Below are 20,198 nucleotides of genomic sequence, written 5' to 3' on the forward strand. Positions count from 1 at the left end.
ACAACCCTCAAGTGGAAGCTCACTACAGGGGCTGATAACCACAGGCAAGAACCAGCTTGCCAGCTATCTCTGTCACCTTACATGAACTCTGGCTAATTACAATATCATTTACATTGCGGTTTTAACATTTCTCTGCCCTTGAAATCACCACAAGGGTTCTGAGACAACCATATAAAGTATGAAAATGAGAGGGAACCCAATTCTAGGAATTACTACCTAAATGCTTATAAAAGCCAACTCCTTGAACCTTTCTTCCCTCAATTAGTAAAACTATAAAAGATCTAAAACCATTTCCTCCCAGTGCACCTGCTCTCTTTTAAGCCTTCCTGCTCTGTCTCCTGAGAGCGTACTTTAGCTCTCAGAAAAAGCTGTTGCTTGCTTGGCTTATGTGATGTATCCTGAAATTCTTTTCCCGAAGGTCACCAAGAACGTGATAAAACCTCCACTCGGAGGCTGGTAACACATGCAATCAACTAGTTAGCTGGTAGGTATGTTTCCCATCTTGGTGCACTCTAGTCATTTTTGGTTTTTGCTTTTGTTGTTGTTTTTTAATCTAAGAAGCCAATAAGAAGATTTCAAAACAAGCAATAATTTTCTCTTACATCGGTATGGTATTTTACACTTGGCAATTAATGATGCTGTCCCCCAGCTGAAGTCCTTCTCTTTCCTTTTTCTTGTTTGCTGAATGAGATTCTTTCACAAAGTAAAAAATCAGCCAAAGTCAAGAGCATGCTGCCTGGGAACGTGTGAATTCACTGGTGTGCCCGTGTTTCCTGCATCTGTGGGACTCAACATTCCTTTTCTTATTTTATGGATCGAATGTGAGATAGTATCAAGGCTTTTACATGTTTTCTCATGACTAACGACTGAAATATGTACTGAAATAATAAAACTGGTACTGTCCAATTTCTTTTTTAATTCAATTTCAATATAAGTGAGAGTGCCGTTGTGATGGTGAAATCCAACTGATTATAAAATTCTGTTTTCTGGATAAGGGGACCTAGAAATCCTTGTAGACTTAAACCATGTGGGTTACGAATGGGTAGGGACATTCAGACTGAAGAAATGAGTCAGAAAAACAGGAATGTTCTTGTTTGTCTGGCAAGCCAGGGTGAAAAGTCGATGCTAAGTACAGTGGGTGGTATTACTTGGATTTCCACCCACTGTGTGCAGCTGCACTTCCTGATTCTTCCGAGCGGGTGAGGCACAACTTTCCCCATGTTCTACTGCTCCCTGCATTTATCTTCATTCAGCAATTGCCTATTTATACTTTAATTGCCTACTTACATGTCTGCTCCCCAGTAGAAGGTAACTCCCTAAGACATTGCTAAGGGAATGTGTTTTCATCTTGCATCCCCTGACATTTCTGAGCCACGATTTGGCTGTTCAATAAATGTAATTTTGAACAAATAAATTTTTAACTTCTTCAGTTGACAAAAATACCTAGGAAAGGCCAGAGAGTTTAAATATTTCATACTAGTTAAAGGAAATTCCAGATACATAGCAAACTGCCTCAAGTAGGTATTACCTGTAACCTTGCTACTCAAAGTGTGGTCTGTAGACCAGCAGCACCAGCCTCAGTGTCATCTGGGAGCTTTAAACCTACAGAATCTCAGGCCCCTCCTCAGACCCCCCCGAGTCAGAATGTGCATTACAACAAGATCCCCAGATGACACTTATGCGCAGTGAAGTTTGAGGAGCATTTACCTATAATATATGATAGTACGATGCCTGAAGAAGTGATGGTATACGTAATGGAGAAGAAACATGGCCATGGCATAGTGATTTATACCGAGGTCTGCTGAGAAAGTTATAGTGCTCTCTCAGGACAGTCACTCAAGGCTCACAGGTGGGAAACTCACTCATGCCAGTTCCCTGGGAACTCCTTCTAGATACTTCTTCACACTCTTTCCTGTTTAAAGACACAGCTGCTCTTAATAATTGTCTTTTCTCCTTGGTGCACAGAGAGTATTTATCATCAGCATGCTGACATTTGCAGGAGGTTTGGCTTTCTCCACTGAAAATGTGGATGATTGAAAGGATATTGCTGACACCTGAATAAGAAATCCAATGACTCCAAGCTATGTAAATTTAATTATTTCCTTTAATTTTTTTTTCAGGAGTCTTTTTTTCTTTTCCTGAGCTTTGGAGAAGTCCTGGCAATTTTCATTTAAAAGAAATACAAGTCAGCAGTGGTTCACTGAACAGGCTGACATGCAATTTCATAGGGGGAGAGGCGCTATGTCGTTAATCTAATTTGTGCTCTCAATTCCCAGCTAATGTATCTAGGGATCCTGATATATGCATTTACAAGGAGACATCTGTAATGCAGAGTCCAGCTCTCTGCAATGCTCTGAAACATGGCTAAAAAATTAGTCTGAGTTCCTGCAGCTGCCCTACCACACGATAAATCTCTATGTACTCACAGATGTAGAAATATTCTCGGCCTGGCCTGAATTCAAATCCTAGAGAAAAGGGAGTGAAGAGCTGGAATTTTTCAGAGAACTTCAGTGGTCCATTTGGAGAGTGAGGCCGGTTACATTCCCATCTCTTGAACCCTTTGGACGTGTGGTCGCAGGCACTGTAGCCATCAAAGTTCACCATGTAGAGGACATAGCGCTCAGTCTTATCTTCTGGAACGGAGTCCTCATAGTGAGGGCAGAAAACATCCAGGTAGTCGTTAATACACACATCAATGTGGTAGTCACCCCTCTGGAATCTGTTGGAAAAAGAAGCAAAAGATGTGATAACTCATAGAGGAAGGGCTTCCTGCTTGGAATCAATATTTCTGAGGCTGAAGGATGTAGTATAATAGGTTCTTACTGAAGGCCATTATGATCTGGGGCGTGGTTTGAAATGTTGCATTTCCAAATTGAAGCAACAAGACATTTTGCAGAGGGAATTTCTTATATTTGTTTGAAAATATCCTATACATGAAGTGCTTCACTTTCATTTTAAGTATGACGTTAAATATCACTCTTGCAAAATGAGGCAGTGTATGGAAGTATTAATTTGCTGTTTTCCATATTTTCTTTCATTCTTAAAATCATATATATTGAAACAAACTTTTTATATTTCTATAATAGTTTGACTTAATAGATGGTTTTGAATAAATGAATGAGTAAATTAAAGAACAAATAAATGAATGAATGGTTTTTGTTATAATTGAGGCCATCATTTTCCACTTTCTTTTTTTTTTTCTTAAAGGCAGAACCATTTTATGGACATCTTATGGTTCTCCTCTAGTTCAAATGTGGAGAATTTGGGAGAATTAGAATCGTAAAATTTAAGTTAGAAAGAAAATTCCTAGGACAACAGTTCCATTTTAGGGAAAAATAAAAAGGCATAAAGATGAAGCAGTGAGTGCCTGAGCTAAACCTAGACTGGAAACCCAGGTCAGTGTCTTTAGCAAAAACATAGCAAATGCCATGTCAAACTCATCCTGAAATAGTTACGAACGAACACACACACATGCGCACACACACATGCTACTGCAAACACTACACTGTCTGCTTTCATCTCATAAAAGTTTTGCTTATCTGTTTTAACTAATATGTCCTTCCCCATCAGTTGAACAGTATTTCCCAGACTACAGTGGTGTGAAACAGAAATTATTATGGATACAACTCTCTCACTCTAAAATCATGGTGAAAAGCCTAGAAAACTCCTTTGTTTTTAGCTAGTGAGGAAATTCTTCTCTGAGCCCCTGGAAGTTTCATCATAAAACTGTGTTACTGCTGAAATACAGTGCTCATAAAGTCATATAATCCCTGAGTTGGACAGTCTCAGTGTGAACACTTCCTGGTGATGGTGAGCCAGTCTATTCCATTTTTGGACATCTCTAAATGTTAGAAAGTTTCTTCCTACGTTGAGCATAAATCTGCTTCTGTGTAATTTCTACCCAGTGATCCTACTTCTGCTGCCTGGAATTATGAAGAGCAAATCCAATTCCTCTTCTACAAGGTAGCCCATAAAACATTTGGAGATGTCAGCTATGTCTCTCTGTATCCTCCATTCTCCAGACATGAAAATCCTGATTCCTTTGATTATTTCTAGTATAGTTCCCAGGCCCCTCATCATTCTAGCCTCTTGACCCTCCTCATGTCCTCCAGTTTCCCACTGTGTTCTTCTTCAAATGCACCACTCAAGTATAACAAAGACCCCTAACAGCTTGTGACCCATGTTCACCCTGGTACAAATATACTACCTTCTTCTCTGGATGCTGAATATTCATTGACAAACCTTTGATTCCCTTCTGAGAGACAATATTGGAAAAAAGTGGAGGTGCCACTCATTTTGAACAAGTAGACCTAGATTTAAAGAGTGGACCTGCTGTTGTTTGAGTGGGAGAGTCATAAATCACCCTGAGCCTCAGTTTCCTCATAGGTAAGTTGGAATAATAATAAGAACCTGCCTTGCTAGCCTCAGATGGATGCTGCAAGCTTTGGATGAGGAAATGTATGAAAAGCACTATGGGAATGTAAAGCACTGTTACTGTTATCAGTATATGGTAAGATATAACAAAATATCAATTTTAAAAGAATAGCAGTAAGAACATTCCATGGATATAAAAATACTTATGTTTCCCTTTTTAAAAATTTGAGAAGAAAGGAAGTCATATAAAAATCTTAAATTCTGTCCATTAATACCAAATGATCCATAAAAACTCCATTAACCCATGCTTTTGAAAAGCAGCATGCTGATTTATACAAGAGAAATAAGAAAAGATTACCAGAATATTCACTTTTCAGTTAGAACATCCCAAAATACATAACCAATTTTTAAAAACAAAAAACACTTGGAAGTATTTATATTTACAATGATCACCGGTTTACTTTTTCTTCATTACTGCCAGACAATGATTTGTCAAGATGCAAGGAAAGCCTGTGTTGCTTTTAAAAGATTTTTGAACATCAAGGTAACATCACTGCCAAAGTACAAAGAAAAGACACTGCAACGTTCAGATAAAAGGGTGCTGGGATATGAATCATCAGCACTCAGAGTAGCCTGACAGTTTTGGATAAGAGCCAGACAAGAACTGCAGCAGAAGGCAATGCCCAGATGCACTTTATATTATTATATTATTATTATAGATTTTGAAGAGATTCAAGGGGGAAGTTTTTTCTTTCCCCAAGTGTCACTCATTTTAGTTTCTACTAGCATTTGGCACTGCTCAAAAGTGAAAATAAAAATTAAAATTGCCATTGTTCCGACCCATTCTGTTATTCCTTCATTCTACAATTCCTTTATTCCACAAATCAAAAAAGTCACAGTTTTTTAATGCCTCAAATTTAGCTCCCCTTTTCTAACTTTTATCTCTGTCAATTTAGCTAAAATTTTAATAAAAGCAAACTGTGGGACTGAAGACCCATTCAACATTATGTGGACCTGTTATTCCATCTGGTGACGTTTTACTTTATATGGAGCATTAAGTGAATTACTGTGGTGCTTATTTTAAACATGCTATTGCCCTAGAATTAGTATTTCTACTCTCCTATTCATTGGACAAAGAAAAGATGATGATTCACCATAGAACCAATTTTCACTTTGGTTTCAATCTTTAATTTACATAAATTAGTTTTCTAATGTAAGTTTAAATTTATATGTAAATTCAAATGTAAATTTCAAATGTAATGTAAATTTCAAAGAGTGGACAATATAAACATAAAAACAATGACAAATTGGAACTCATAAAAGACATCGGTACAAAGACCCAAGTACAATCCAAAGAAAATTTTAGGGTTAGATATTCTAATACGATACCAAATCATGTTCTCTGGATACAAAGTAGCACTGAACCATTCTTTTCTGGCCATACGGTGAATTAGTGCACAAGCATGGATACTAACAGAGTGCTTATAATGTTACATTCATTATCTCAATTTAATTTCTGCCGCAATCCCACAGAATAGACACTACATATTAGTATACCTACTTAAAGATGAGGAAACTGAGATTGAGAGGTCAAGCAATGTGCCCAAGGTTATATAACTAGTAAAAGGTGGAGGCAGAATCCAAACCCAAAAAATTTTGACCTCAGGACTGGAAGTTCTTCACTATTCTATTTTGTGAGTGCTTAAATTGCTAAAGTCCTTAGGTCTGCTCTGTATTCCCCCAGAGGGAACCATTTTCATCCTTGATAGAGTTTCAGTTCTGTCCTTCATTCTCTGATGTAACAAACATTTGCTGCATCCAGGATCTGCTATGTGCTTTACATATGTTATCATACGAAACCCTCAAAACACCTCTGTGGGGTAGTTATAATTATAGTTTCACTGTACCAATGAGAAAAGGACATTCAGAGAGAATGATATAATCTTAGTTTAATTTTTCACATCAATTAAGTAGCAGAGATAAGATTTAAACCCAAGCCTTATCTGGTTCTGAAGCATATTGTCTTCCTAACCACAACGGCTCCAAAGGTTCACCAGTTGTAGTAATTTCTCTCTTAAAGAGTTTGAGTACTATCAGGTTACCTTGTATTTACACTGATCTTCTAGCAGAGCCTGGTGGCAAGGTGTCCCAGCCCTACCCTCTTCCCCACTAGATTGGTCCCGAACTCCTAAACTTCCAGCTGAAGGGTGTGTCAACATTTAGAATAAGCCTCAGATTGCAAGGTTAGCGCCTGACTCATGCACATCATTCCAGCCTTTCACAGAATAAAGTGCTGTTAGGCTCAGCAGCCATTCACATAAAGGGATCTTTTTTCCATCAGGAAACAGCTTTCATGAGCTTTAGCGCATATTAAAAGAGGAAATTGACATCGCGGAAGAATGATTCTGCATGCCAATATTTACAAATGTCATGGGTAACACGGCCACTGCTTCAACACATTTGTAAATTTCTTGAAAATTTTCTTATAAATAAATGTCTTCTCTTAACTCCTTATCCTCAGTTCCATCCATTGTATCTGCAGTTGTATACTTCTAAGATCACCACATAATTTTAACTATAAGAATATCTGGCTGCACACCAACAAGCCAGCAATAATTACAACACAGTCTCCACTAAATTATCACAGTGGTTTACAATGTAAAAGCATGCACATTTAACACACTTACAAAAGTGATTGTGTTTGAGTAAAACAATTACTGCCCTGACTGTTCTCAGAATCCAAAAGTCTCAAGAGCCAGGAAGTCTTGCACGCATAGAAAGACAACCCCTGCTCCCCACTGGGTTGCTTGGCTGCTTAAGTCAATGCTCTACAACACACACAGCTGACCTCTGAACAACACAGGTTTGAATTCTGTGGCCCCCCTTATACATGGATTTTATTCTGCCTCTGCTACCCCTGAGACAGCAAGACCAACCCCTCCCTCTTCTACCTCCTCATCAGCCTACTCAATGTCAAGATGATGAGGATGAAGACCTTTTTGATGATCCACTTCCACGTAGTGAACAATAAATATATTTTCTCTTCCGTATGATTTTTTAATAGCATTTTCATTTCTCCAGCTTACTTTATTGTAAGACTACAGCATATAGTACATATAACATACAAAATATGTGTCAATCAACTATTTACAATATTGGTAAGGCTTCTGGTCAACAGTAGTTAAGTTTGGGGCAGTCAAAAGTTGTATGCGGATTTTTGACTGTGGAGGCGGGTCAGCACCCCTCCCCCCACCACTGCTCAAGGGTCAACTGTAACAGTAGCTGCACTCTGGAACGGCAAGAATACATTTTATACATTTACCAAACTTTGGCAGTAGACTAGTTCAGAATCAATGTCATGTATGTTACAAAAGGGTCATTTTAGTTAATTAAGAAGAATAAAATTCAGTATGGCAACTAGTCTTTTGTCTAAGCATCTCAAACACCAAAAATGAATTACGCACTTTATGGTAGTTCCTGATGAACCAGAGGCCACCTGGAGGGCTGGGTAAAAAGCACATTTCAGGGCTTTTGATAACAAAAGTAACAACTGAAGCTGGGATGAGAGCTGAAAACTGTGCCTCTGTATGCAGACAAGTTGCTAAATACTATTTTGATTATCAATTTAAAACCACTGTTAATCTCTCTCCCTTTAGCCTATCTGGAGAAAGTGAATCATGACCTGAGTCTCAGAATTCAAATGAAATAATGACAACAGAGGTGAGGTAACAGTTGACAACTGTCTTTTCATTTAGTTATCAACAGTGTGCCCCCAACTTCCTACTGGGGGAGGGACCAAAGCATTGTTTGATGACATTACTTAGCCTAAACCATAAGGACTTTGTCCTCCTAAGTACTTTTTTTTATTTCAAAATGTCAAGGGGGTACACATGTTTTAGGTCACAGGGATCACTTTTGTAATGCTTGAGTCCCAGCTATAGGTATGCCTGTCACCCAAATAGTGTTCACAGTACCCGTTAGGTAAGTTTTTGCTTCTCCCCTCCCCCATCCCAAGTACTTTATTTTCAAACTTAGGTCCCTGAAAAAAAAAAAAAAGGGACATCTAGTCCTTGAGTACTCTAGGTCCTTTACCAGCCTGAAGTATAAATTCTCAACTTACCCTGACCCTGTTGTTTTGTCCCTCTTTGTTAAGGCAGGTAGACATCACCTAGCTTCCTTTCTCAATGGATGTTTTTTCAATCTTACTGCCTCCTCTACCATATGCCCTTGTGTTGTGTCTATTGACAGCTGGGGGCGGAGTGGGGGGGGGAGTCGAATGGGCACAGGAGCAGAGCCCTGGGTGTCAGGCTGCGGAGGAACAGCGTCATAATCCTCCCTCCCTGAGTTCTTCTTTAGCTACTTTCCCCTGCAGTGTTCCTCCTTTCATTCCATCCTCATTTGCTAAAGCCAAAATGCATTTCATTTTAGTAGCTGGAAAAGGAAGGGTATGGTGCATATTTAAAACGTTCTAAATTGGCCTTTAGCATATGTTGCTGGCACAGCAGAGAGCCTGCTTCCAGGGAAATATGTACTGAGGTGTTTTATCAAGCAGCTCGTGAGTGAAGATTCTTCATTCCATAAATATAGAAACAGCATACTGAAAGGAGACTGTGTTATTAGAGGTTAGGAAGCTGTGAGACACTTTTATCCCTCTTCATGTAATGTTTTAAAGAATTCAGTAATGAAAACGTTATTTCCCATGAACTGGATAGTTGATTATTACATTTTAAATGTATTTTAATCTGTCAAAGAGGTGATTGTTTTAATACTCCTATCTGAACAGAACTCCAGTGTCACTTCTTTAATTACAAGCCAACCTAATGTGTTCCATTCTGATATCAAAATGTAAAAAAAGGATATGATTTATGGTCAGAGATTCAGCAAATTTATCAGCTTAGGGTTCCTACAAAATTTTAAACTAAATCTAGAGTGCACGTATCTTGGGAGCACTGTCTTTCGAATTCCACTATTACTGATTTAAAGGCTAATTTCAGAATAAAATGTCTCTTTTTAATCACTAGAATTTCTCATTTGTTCCCAGAGGGCCCAATGGATCCTGCAACAGACATGGATGTAGTTTATATGTTTTTGTGAGGAGATGGGCAGGATGGAGTCTCTGTTGCATAACACGATTCTTCTTGCCTCCTTCTGTTATGCCTTTCAGCCCAGAATGCAAGCCTTATGGCTTCCCCATTCTAAATTCGAAGATGCTCTTTTTTTTGTTTTCTTCAGAGGTTAAAGCATGAAATACAAACAGCAAATCAAACTTGGGGTAGATAAATAATATTAGCATCCCTGAGGGCTGAACAAATATTTGTTTTGCTAATTTTAAACTTTTCTTCTCTCTCATGGGCTGAAACATGTCTTTTAGATGTATTGGTAATCGACCTTCATTTTCAGCTCTGAGAGAATCAGAGTCATGGGCAGTTTCACCACTACCAGACCAGTTGTTAAGGCTGAGTAGGATATCGCATGACCACTGAAATGCATAATTTCAGGCAGTCTGATCCAGCTCTTCCAGGTTCTGGAACATCTCAATAACAATTAATATTCCAGAGAAGCGAAGACTTACAAGTTAAAGAAAATACTCAAGGATGAATTTCAGAGATGTTGTCTACTTATTCTTTTGCAGCAGAAATGCAGTATGCTACAACACAAGCATTTTCATCCAATGAGATAAAAGATACTGACAAAATATTTGGAACCCAGAGTTGGTGTTCTATGTATTCATTAATGAAAGTTCCAACAGAGTTCTTGCACATGCATGTTTTGGTAATTATATATTCTGCAGCATGAGAGCTTTGCCTTGAATTCAATAACTTGGTGATGGTAATAAGACATCATTTTCTTGGCCAGATATTTAGAATTCATCAGTGGTTTACGTGTATTAACTTGACACTTTTTTTGCCTCCTCTGTGTGTGTGTGTGTGTGTGTGTGTGTGTGTGCGTGTACTTTAAAAGTAAGTGGTTTAAAAATCCCACAAGTAACACTAATTACCCATATCAAATAGATGGATAAGAATCTCAAACAGGCCAGGGATGGTGGCTCATGCCTACAATCCCAGCACTTTGGGAGGCTAAGGTGGGAGGATTGCTTGAGGCCAGGAGTTTGAGACCAGCCTGAACAAGAGTGAGACCCTGTCTTTACAAAAAATAGAAAACTTAGGCAGGCATGGTGGCATGTGCCAGTAGTCCCAGCTACTTGGGAGGCTGGGGCAGGAAGATCACTTGAGCCCAGGAGTTTGAGGTTGCAGTGAGATATGATGACACCACTTACATTCAAAAAAAAAAAAAAAAAGAAGAAGAAGAACAAGAAGAGAAAGAAAAGAAGAATCTCAAATAGCTTTTGCTTGTTGCTTTCCTTTCTAGTACATGTCATGTCAGTCTGAATGACTTTTTAAAATTATCTCCCAGGAGTAGCCCCTGTTTGAAATACAGGACCCACAAAATGTTCTCTCCTCCAATGTTTTCACTCATTTGGGGTTTGTCTTATTAGCTTGACAGAGGAGCTCCAAAGGAAACAAAGCATCAAATTGGCAGAGCCTAAACAAGACTTTCCTTCAGGAAGGGCTTGGAAGCTTTGGGTGACAGTCTAATTGCTTCTAAGCCCCCAAAGAGGCCCCGGGCATGGAGTAAGAGTGTGTCAACGTCAACAGGCCAAGTCAGCCAAAGAATTAACCAGGCAGAGTTCTAAAGACCCAACATATCACAGATCACTTCAAATGGTTTTCTAAAGGGGATTAAAAAACAATATGAAGAATTAACATCTGGCAATCTGTACAGTCCTAATGGAGATCACTCCCACAATGCAAAACAGGCTATTTCTCTACTCAAGCTGGCCAGGAGTTTCCTGGCAAAGCTGCGCTTCACACCCTAACTTATCTCCAGAGTTTCACATCCCATCAACAGGGACCCCGGCACCTGCCACAACCACGTAGACTCAGCAAAAGGAGATGCAGAAAATTATAAAACAGGTTATCCAGCCACTAACTTAGGAGAACAGGATTAAATAAAATGATTCTGTTCAGAGGATGTGGCAGTTAATCAAACAAACAAACCACCTACCAAACTGCTGCCTTCCACGTAGCCCTTTTTGTACCCTAGTGGCATAGAGTTACCCAGCAGAATTTCAGGCTATTCAAAGTGTCATAAATTAAACAATAACCAAAGAGTAACAATATATCTCCTTTCTATTGCCCAACTCAAAAAGGGATTTTTGAAAAATGATGATTTAATAATTCTTAAGTACTCAGTGTTCGAACAGTGAAATAAACCTTTGTTTTAGGGGCTGATGAGAACTTATCAGAATCCTACCATCAAAGCCTGAAATCTGGCCCTGACTTTTCAAAAATTAGGACCTCAGAGGCCTCTATGGCATGGAATTAATCTATTAATTTACTGCTAAACAAATAAACAACAAACTGAAAGAAAAGAAATACATACTTTATGGCTTTCTTTTATGTTTGATATTCAGAAGACAAGGAGAAGCATATATCTGGTAATGCTAGGGCATGATAATAATAATGCTTCATACAAAGCTTAAGAATGTAAAGCAGACATTGTTGCTGTTTCTACGTAAGCTGGCATGTGAGAACTAATTACGTTTATTTGGCCAGTTAGGAACTCGTAAGCAGTTGGTTACAAATCTGGGACCATGAATGAAGCTAATAAGAGAAAAGAGATCTGAAGTAATGAGAAATTGGGTGTGGTTGTAGTGCACCCATTAGGTGGGACTGTGCTGAAAGAAAATCATGTCATTATTATTATAATATTTTTATATAGACCTCTTTTTTATGTGTAGATCTCCCTGAAGACAGTGCTGGTGTTTACATGTGTCTACGTGCCCGATGCTTAGCATGGTAACTGCACGTAGTAGCGACTAGAGAGATGCCCAAAGAAGGGAAATTGTAGTTGAAGGGTATTAGAAGCAATGCTTAAAAACAGGAAAACTGTGTAAAGCATCCATTAATCTCTTCCTGTGTTCTGGGTGCCAGTATCAAATTTTGAGAGAAGCTAAATAATATTATAAACAAAGGTCAAAATCAGGAAGCAAAATAATGGTAGGCTGCAAAAAGGAAAATGATAATCAGGACTGTTGTTCAAGCAATGCTAGAAAATTATGCCTAGCCAAGTAGACAACTTAAGCACCTAAGGCAGAATGAAAGTTTCTCTCTTGTCATTAAGTCCTCTATTCAATTACCATTTATCGGGGTAATTAAACACTGGAAAGTGATGCCAGGCTAATTGTTAGATTATGATAATTACACGTCTTTGCTATGCTACAGCTGATCAAAATAAGATGTGGTCCTGTGCACTTAGCTAAAGCTGCTCTGTAATCGTCAGACTTTTCGTAGAGCGCTAGGCCATTTATTACTAATTCATTACAAATCAGGCGGAGAAGCTTATTATTTGTAATGCTTCTCCGCCCTCCCCCCCCAGACTCCTGGAACAAGCCTCCCAAAAGGTTAAGCACAAACTGCTGCCTCTCATTGGCCATTTCCATCCCAATTACACAGCTGAGCAGCATTAGGTGCCTCTATTTGAGAGGGTTCATCAGACTGCTTCACAGAATCCTGCAACCGCCTATCACATTGGCAGGAACATCCAAGACTCCCTTTCAGCCTCTGCCAACCCCTGTTCTGCTCTGAGTTGTGTCCCAGCAACCATGAGTTGGCAATTCAGAGGATCTTTTGGTTTTGAGGCTCTCTTCTGCTCAGGTCGGGCCTAGATCAGGCTGGGATATGCCGAGGGGTTTGTTCCAGTTAGCAGGAGTCTTGGGGGATACAGACTGTCACTGTTCCTTAAGCCAGGGGCAGGACAGGAAACCGACATTCTTAGGAACCAGCCAGAGTCACCTCAATGCTACCAAATAAGGACTTGAATCTTTGTAGACAAAAGACTAGAACCAATCCATTGTCCTTGGGCTTTACAAGGCCAGAGCCTCTGGTGTATCTGGGGGTTAGAAAATTTCTTCCATCCCTCTACTAACCATCCTGGGCCATTGTTGGAAGGGGGTAAGGCAAACAGGTATTTCATATTCTTTATTTGGCTTTGTCCTGGGATTTCTCAAGTTCTCCCCTGCAGCTATCACTAGACTGTGTTAACAAGAGCCATTGCTAGGTGGAGGAAGCATAGAGCATCAGGTTAAAAGTTTAGTAACTACTACAAAGTTCATGTCATGGTATGCTTCTTTATTTTAGGATTTTTTTTTTCTCTTGTTATTTGGATAATGTGATGAACTGAATGGTTGCGTTTCCGTCAAATTCATATGTTAAAGCCCCAATTCCCAATGTGACAGTATTTAGAGACAGATCTTTATGGAGGTAATTAAGGATAAATAAGGTCATAAGGGTGGGGCCCTGATCCAACAGGATTAGTGTCCTCATAGGAGTAGACAACAGAGGGCCCAGCCTGCTCTCTTTCTGCCACAGTGAGAATGTGGCAGCTTACAAGCCAGGAAGAGCCCTCACTAGAAACCAGATCCTCCTGGATGTTGATCTGGGACTTCTAGCTTCCAGAACTGTGAAAAAATAAATTTGTTGTTTAAGCTACCAAGTCTATGGCAGTTTGTTATGGAAGCCTAAGCAGACTGATACGGGCAGTTTAAAATTAAATTAGTGGTACGGTTGGGAGAGGGGTGGTTTGGAATTACATTACTGCCAGGGACTTCAGAGATATTAAAAACATCCACGAAAAACAACTAAGTAAAACTGGCCAGGAAGGAAGGGAACAGGGGAGGGGAAGAGAGCAGTTAAGCCACTACCAGCCTCTCCTACACTGTCCCGTGGGAGATGCTCAACCTCCATCTGCTGTTCTGAGCAAATGGCCGGTCTGAGAGGAGAAGGGACATCATTTTCCTAAGTAAGGGCAGTTTCACCTCTGAATTAACTCATAGCACTATGAAAACGACTGTATTATCACCTGGCAACTGTGTTATCTCACTGTTTCAGCAAGGCTTTCACCCAGAGACAGAATGAAGGGTGTTATAGAAAAGTCACACACTCCATTTTACCCTTTCTTGACCCTGGAAATTAAAACAGAATATGCCACCACCCTTCGACAACCATATTAAGTACGTTCTGGGGACAAAACAAACCATTAGGTAGCTTTGTTAACACCAGCATATTTGAAACTGTCAATCATGCACACATTTACTGGAGGCCTGTGGCTTAGGACTGGGGCGCTAGGGAACAAAGGTACTTCAGTTCGTCACATAAAAATGGTTTTGCACTACTTAGTATTATTATTTCCTCCCCACACTCATTAAAAAGATATTCATTGATACAGCTGGATCCTCTATTTACTTTTATAGCCTGGACCACAGAAAGATATATGCAAGAATAATGCAATCATAAAAAATAAGGAACTAATTGCTCTATCCCAAGGAAACATAAGGGGGAGAAAGAAATAAACAATTCACCGTTTATTTCTCAGAAATAAATCCAAGCACTTTAGGGGATTCTCAAGTGCTATAATATCTCTACCTACTTAAATGCTTGTCTATCTCAATGACAGAGAATACAGTTGTTGTTTTTCTCTTTCCACGTTCCTTTTAATAAACTCTACTCTCAAAATTGTCCACCTTGGAAAAAAAGAACTACAGTTCAAAGCAAATGCACGTGATCCTCCTCTTGAACTTTCAGAATTTTTGGTATTGCTACAGGCTTTGAATGAGCCACTTGTGCAGACTGTGAGGTTTCAGAGGGATGGTTAATGCCAAGAAACACTGATGATGAAATAAGAGGGTGATAATGGGCACTTCATGCTGGGTGACCACTCAACACCGTGAGCTTTGAGATAGGGTCACAACTGACTTTCTTCAGCACTCAGTAGTACAATCCCAGATCCCAAAGTTTCACGATGTGCACGTTGACATTTTATAGCTGCTCACACTGTTCAAGGCAAAGAGAAAGAGAGAATGTAAGCTATTGCTGGCCACAAACTCAGTGTTGATGAGCTGGGTCAAAAAACAAAGGGTTTATGAAACCTATGGGAGATATTAAATGGGCCTGGGACTTAGAACAGAATCTGTATTCAATGTTAAGTGTAAATATGACTATATCTCATTGATCAATTTATTTACAGAATAGGGCAATTTCATTTGTTGATCTTTTAATTCGACATCTAAGAACCTATCCGGTGCATGCCAAATATTTAATTAAAATCATAACCCTTTTATATGCTAAAAGGAACTCGGATTTTTTTCCCCCCATTCCACTATAAGCTATACTCTTCAACCCTATCTCTGGGAAGGAAAGGTATAGGCAAGCAGAGAATTCATTTTGGTATACTCTCAGATTTTCTGGTTCATGATGCCCTGTAGCTGAGAAAAGGTTCACATCAACCAAGACCCATGCAAAGATGTTTTAAAGAATCCATTCATTCACTGGAAAACCCTCAGTCATGGTCACTAAAAGTGCTGATTACTATGGTTTTATAAACATGACTAGGGAAAATAATATATGACATGAGCTGGCCAGCTGGGCAGCCCGGAAACACAGTCTAGGGGTACACCTACTGTTGGTGCTGTTATAAAAGCCAAGGCTGGAGAAAGGGCGAATGGTGTCCTATGTGCAGAAATACCTTTTCCATCTGCTTGTGCCGGCAGTGAGGCTGTGCTGGTAGTGTGTTTACCACCATATGACTGGGCCATGATCTCAAGCTTACATACATCTCAATTTAGGATTCTGAATCCTAAGAAGCTACAAATTACTTTAACCCACTAGAGGAAATGAACTGAAAATTAGGAGCTATGAGAGGTGCTTCTTGTTTTTTGGTTTTAGTTTAAATATAAATATCTGGCATAAAAGCTGAAAAAATATACTTACATATGCATAGCACTTCCTGGTAGAGCATTAAATTTAATTTTTTTAAAACCAGAGTGGTGGCTTCAAGATATAATTAATATCTCTAAAGATGTCAGAGACATTTGGAACTACGTGGAAACATGAAATACTGCTATTCTTTGACAATTAGGACATTTAAAAATTCACATCACATGTGGGAAAACTGTGTTGATTCTAAGGACTAGAAAAATTTATAGGACAACTCAAAATTAGACACATCACTCCTGTTTTTCTTAATGGTAAACTGCAAACCCAGCATCCTCAAGCACTCACTGAATTAAAAATGCAATTCTCAGCACTATATCTGCAGCTAAGTATTTATGTATGCTACAGAATCTATGAACTCTTCTCACATAAAACTTTCAATAATCAGTTTTGACTCAACAACAGCTACTACAGCCGAATTGCTAGAGTCAAGAGCAACAAAATCCCAACTCACCACTCCTTGAAAACACCAGGTTATTTGCCTTTGTACTCCTAAATGCTTCTCATGTTTACTACTCAACCTACAGTAATTATAAATGCACACAGCATGCATGACATGAGCTGGTCAAGAGACAGCCTGTTTATTTTCCCTTGATCCTTACTTTTCAACAATAATTTCATAAAAACCCTACTTCTGCATCAAGACTATAGAGTGATATACCAGTAGAGGAAATTTTGAGGCATCATCTCATCCAGCTGTTTCCTTTCAGGACTGTTAATTATCCAGCCTCCTTTTTTTGAAAATCTCCAAGGAGAATTTCAGTCTTAAATAGTAGCTCTTCCCAGGACCTTTAGATATCATTCAAACTTCGGTGCATAAAGAAATTCTCTTTTCAAGGGCACCCAGCTTTCCAGTGTGATTCAGAGCAACCCCCTCAACACTGCCCTATAAGAAGATTTGAGAGAAAAGTAGAAAAAAAATTTAGCTATTTTCTTAGGAAAGTTGAGTTGATTGTATTATCGACTATCTACTGCGTTTGCAATTTTCAACTGAATTACAAACTGTTTCCTTGCATTATATTGCCATTGTTCAATACCGTTTTCATTGCCCTAATGAAACAAAGCTATATAATATACCCATAAAGTACTGATTACAGTTAACCATAATGGAAGAGAGCTAAGGAAAGACCTATTTTTAAAATATGCAAAGAAAAAGATAAGAAATGCTGATACTCAGAAGACTTCCCCTCCACCCCCTTTTTGGCTTTCTGGATTGGGATCAAAACAACACTGACAAATTAATTCTTCTTTCTTTTCCAACAATACAGATGGTGTTTCCCCCAAGATAGAATTTCTAGAAGATTTCCCAAAGAGCAAAAGTCTCCCAGGTACTAAAAAAATAACTGTGAATTTTACATATATCTTAAAAAGTGCCTACTTCAAACCAGAGTATTCTCTTAATATCATGAAAGAAGATACCCAAATTTTCCCTGGGGTATAGATTTCCCCCTGTCTATGGGTGAGCTCTTTGGAGAAGCGCCATCTTGAAACCATTAGGGCATTGCTTACTGGCCTTTGTTAAATCAACCAGCAACACAAATGGTCAGGTTGCTCTATGAGGGAGGAGGCTGCCCAAGTAAGATGGCAAGTCCATCGCTGAGGTTTCTGCCTTTTTGTGAAGCAATGAAGATTACTTGGCAGCCCCTTATTTACCTAGCTCCTTTCCCATAGGAAGAAGCAGTAAACGAAGAGTTGGATGGAATAGGCAAAAGTGATAGAGAAAATACTTGGGTGTTGGTAATTATATTACAGCTTGAAGCTATAGTGCCAGATACTTGCTACTCTCTGACATTTATGCCAGACCCACTATACCCCTCGAAGAACAGAATATAATTGGAATAATGGAAAACAGAGCACATTGCTATCACTCCCCAAACATTTCTTTAGTTAAGCTTGTGATGGTTAATGAAACTACTGTCTGGTGCTATAGAGGCAGATGACCTGTGACTGCCCTGGTTCTAGACACTTAGACATTCAACATCTGAAAAATCCTTCCTGCCATTGCCTTGGTGGATACGATATAAACATGGAGTACACTGGAAATGCCTGAATGTCAGGATCAGAGATTAATTCCTCTAAGACAAACTGGTCACAGAACAATCCTTCCTCTAGAGATCTTTCTGAATATTCATATAGCTCTGAAAAACATAGACAATAGCATCACCCATGTGGACACAACATGCTGAGTTTCACCTACTGTATTTGCTACATTGATCTGATGTCAGTGGCTCAGAACAGTCTCCTCAATGCTCAATTTACTTGCATTTTCTCATTCCTGCACCCCTGAAAAAAACCTAAAAATAATTCAGGATGGTATCTGTTAGACCTCTTTCAATAATGTGTATTGCTTGAAAGATGAAAGAGAAGATGCATTTATCTTTTCCTATTAGAGTGCTAATTTATGCAAGTTCATTTGCCTTTTGCATCTATTGATTGGATTCTTGTTGTCTCATCCCCTATACTCCATTAGGATCCTCGCTGACTTAACAATAATGCAAAGCCAGACAAAATTTGTACAGATTTTCATATGCTCTTGTATCTATAGCCTATTTAAAAGTTTGCATAAGCAAGACAGTGTAAGTAGAAATTATGGGCGACATGAAAAAGTATTTCACATCATCACACCAGAAAGCAAATCTCAGAGAAGATGAGAATACTTAATGGTTGAACTTCTCTTTTCAATTTTAAATAGTCATGTCTGTACGTTTGAAAAGAGTCTCGTGCTTCAGGCATGCCGAAATTAAAATAGAAGCGCAATTTGAGATTACAGTTTATAAAACCAGTAAGCACAGCTGCTATATGCAGGACAGGAATGGCCCTCCTTTTCCAAATCCATTTGTGTAAGACAGTCAAACTTAGAAGTAAAATTTCTTTTAGTATGAAAACTGGCAAAAGGGCCTAGCCCCAGGAGAACAATTTTCAGACATGGTTTGCTATTTATTTGCTCCCAGTTTCAAATAATGCTTGATTTACTGCTTCATTGGGGATATATATACACACATCTCACTTCATATTTTCAATATTAATTAGTCTAAATGCTTTCTGTTTCATAAACATATTTGCATGATCAAGCAAACAAAATCCTATTTTAGTCTGAGGAATTATGATAAAATAATTTATTTAAATATAAAGTGATCTAAAAGCTGTTGATCATAGGACAAGAATACAAAGGTTGCCATCTTGAAATGTGATTTTAAACCCCAAAGAGTAGTTTAATCCACTTTGTACAGAGCACATATGTGCTCTGTTGAAGCGTTTATAACTATTACTTCTTGTTCTCACTTTACTAATTTATCTATGTCAAAAAGGAAGGGGAAATGTGAGAGACCAGTGAGAATCTGGTCTCATCCTCCTCCGGGTGATTCTGGCACCAGGGATTCAACTATGGAGCAATCACAAGATGCTCATGAGCCCATGAAAAGGGAGGCCTCTCAGCTTGTTGAGCATTCTAGAATTGCTCAGGCAGGAATGTTCGACAGAGGCCGAGGGACGCCGGCAGGTGTGGAGTTCAGCCACCCAGACCTCTCCAAGGATGGCTGCAAATAGCTCAAGATGTCCAGGAACACTAATAGGCATCCTCTGAACCACTTGGGAGGTGTCACTAATAAAAAGTGGAAATCAGAGTGGAAAGAAAATCTCATCTCTAAATCTTTCTCATGGCACCTGGCTTTTTCAGCACATATGGTATGTAAAGTTTGCTAATGGCTGGTGGTTATCAAGGAAATCAGAGTTGATTAAAGATATATCGACTTTATTTTCATTTTCCAGATTTTATAGCCATCTCTCTGATAACTGAGAAGAAACAACTGTCTCATGGGTTGTGGCAGGCAGCACAGGAAAGAGGTCAAGAGAAAGGAAACTACAGTAGCTCTGCTGCTACTAACTGTGCAACCTTGGCATTTCCATTACCTCTCCATGTCTCAGTTTTGTCACCTCCAACATTAGAATAACAATAGTGCCTCCCTCCTAGGACATCTGTTAGGATTAAATGAA

The 20,198-nt window shown here is 39.0% G+C and overlaps 1 protein-coding gene across 2 annotated transcripts in view; it reads right to left on the reverse strand.

Moving 5' to 3' along the window:
• Positions 1–20,198, reverse strand: part of EFNA5 (ephrin A5) — a 277,684-nt gene that overhangs the window by 47,209 nt on the left and 210,277 nt on the right. For both annotated transcript variants that reach the window (XM_069492382.1, XM_069492381.1), the window contains exon 2: positions 2,427–2,719. In XM_069492382.1, the coding sequence (XP_069348483.1) occupies positions 2,427–2,719 (293 nt within the window). The remainder of the gene's footprint in view (positions 1–2,426; positions 2,720–20,198) is intronic.

The sequence above is a fragment of the Eulemur rufifrons genome, chromosome 17 (assembly GCF_041146395.1).
Source record: "Eulemur rufifrons isolate Redbay chromosome 17, OSU_ERuf_1, whole genome shotgun sequence".
NCBI lineage: Eukaryota > Metazoa > Chordata > Mammalia > Primates > Lemuridae > Eulemur > Eulemur rufifrons.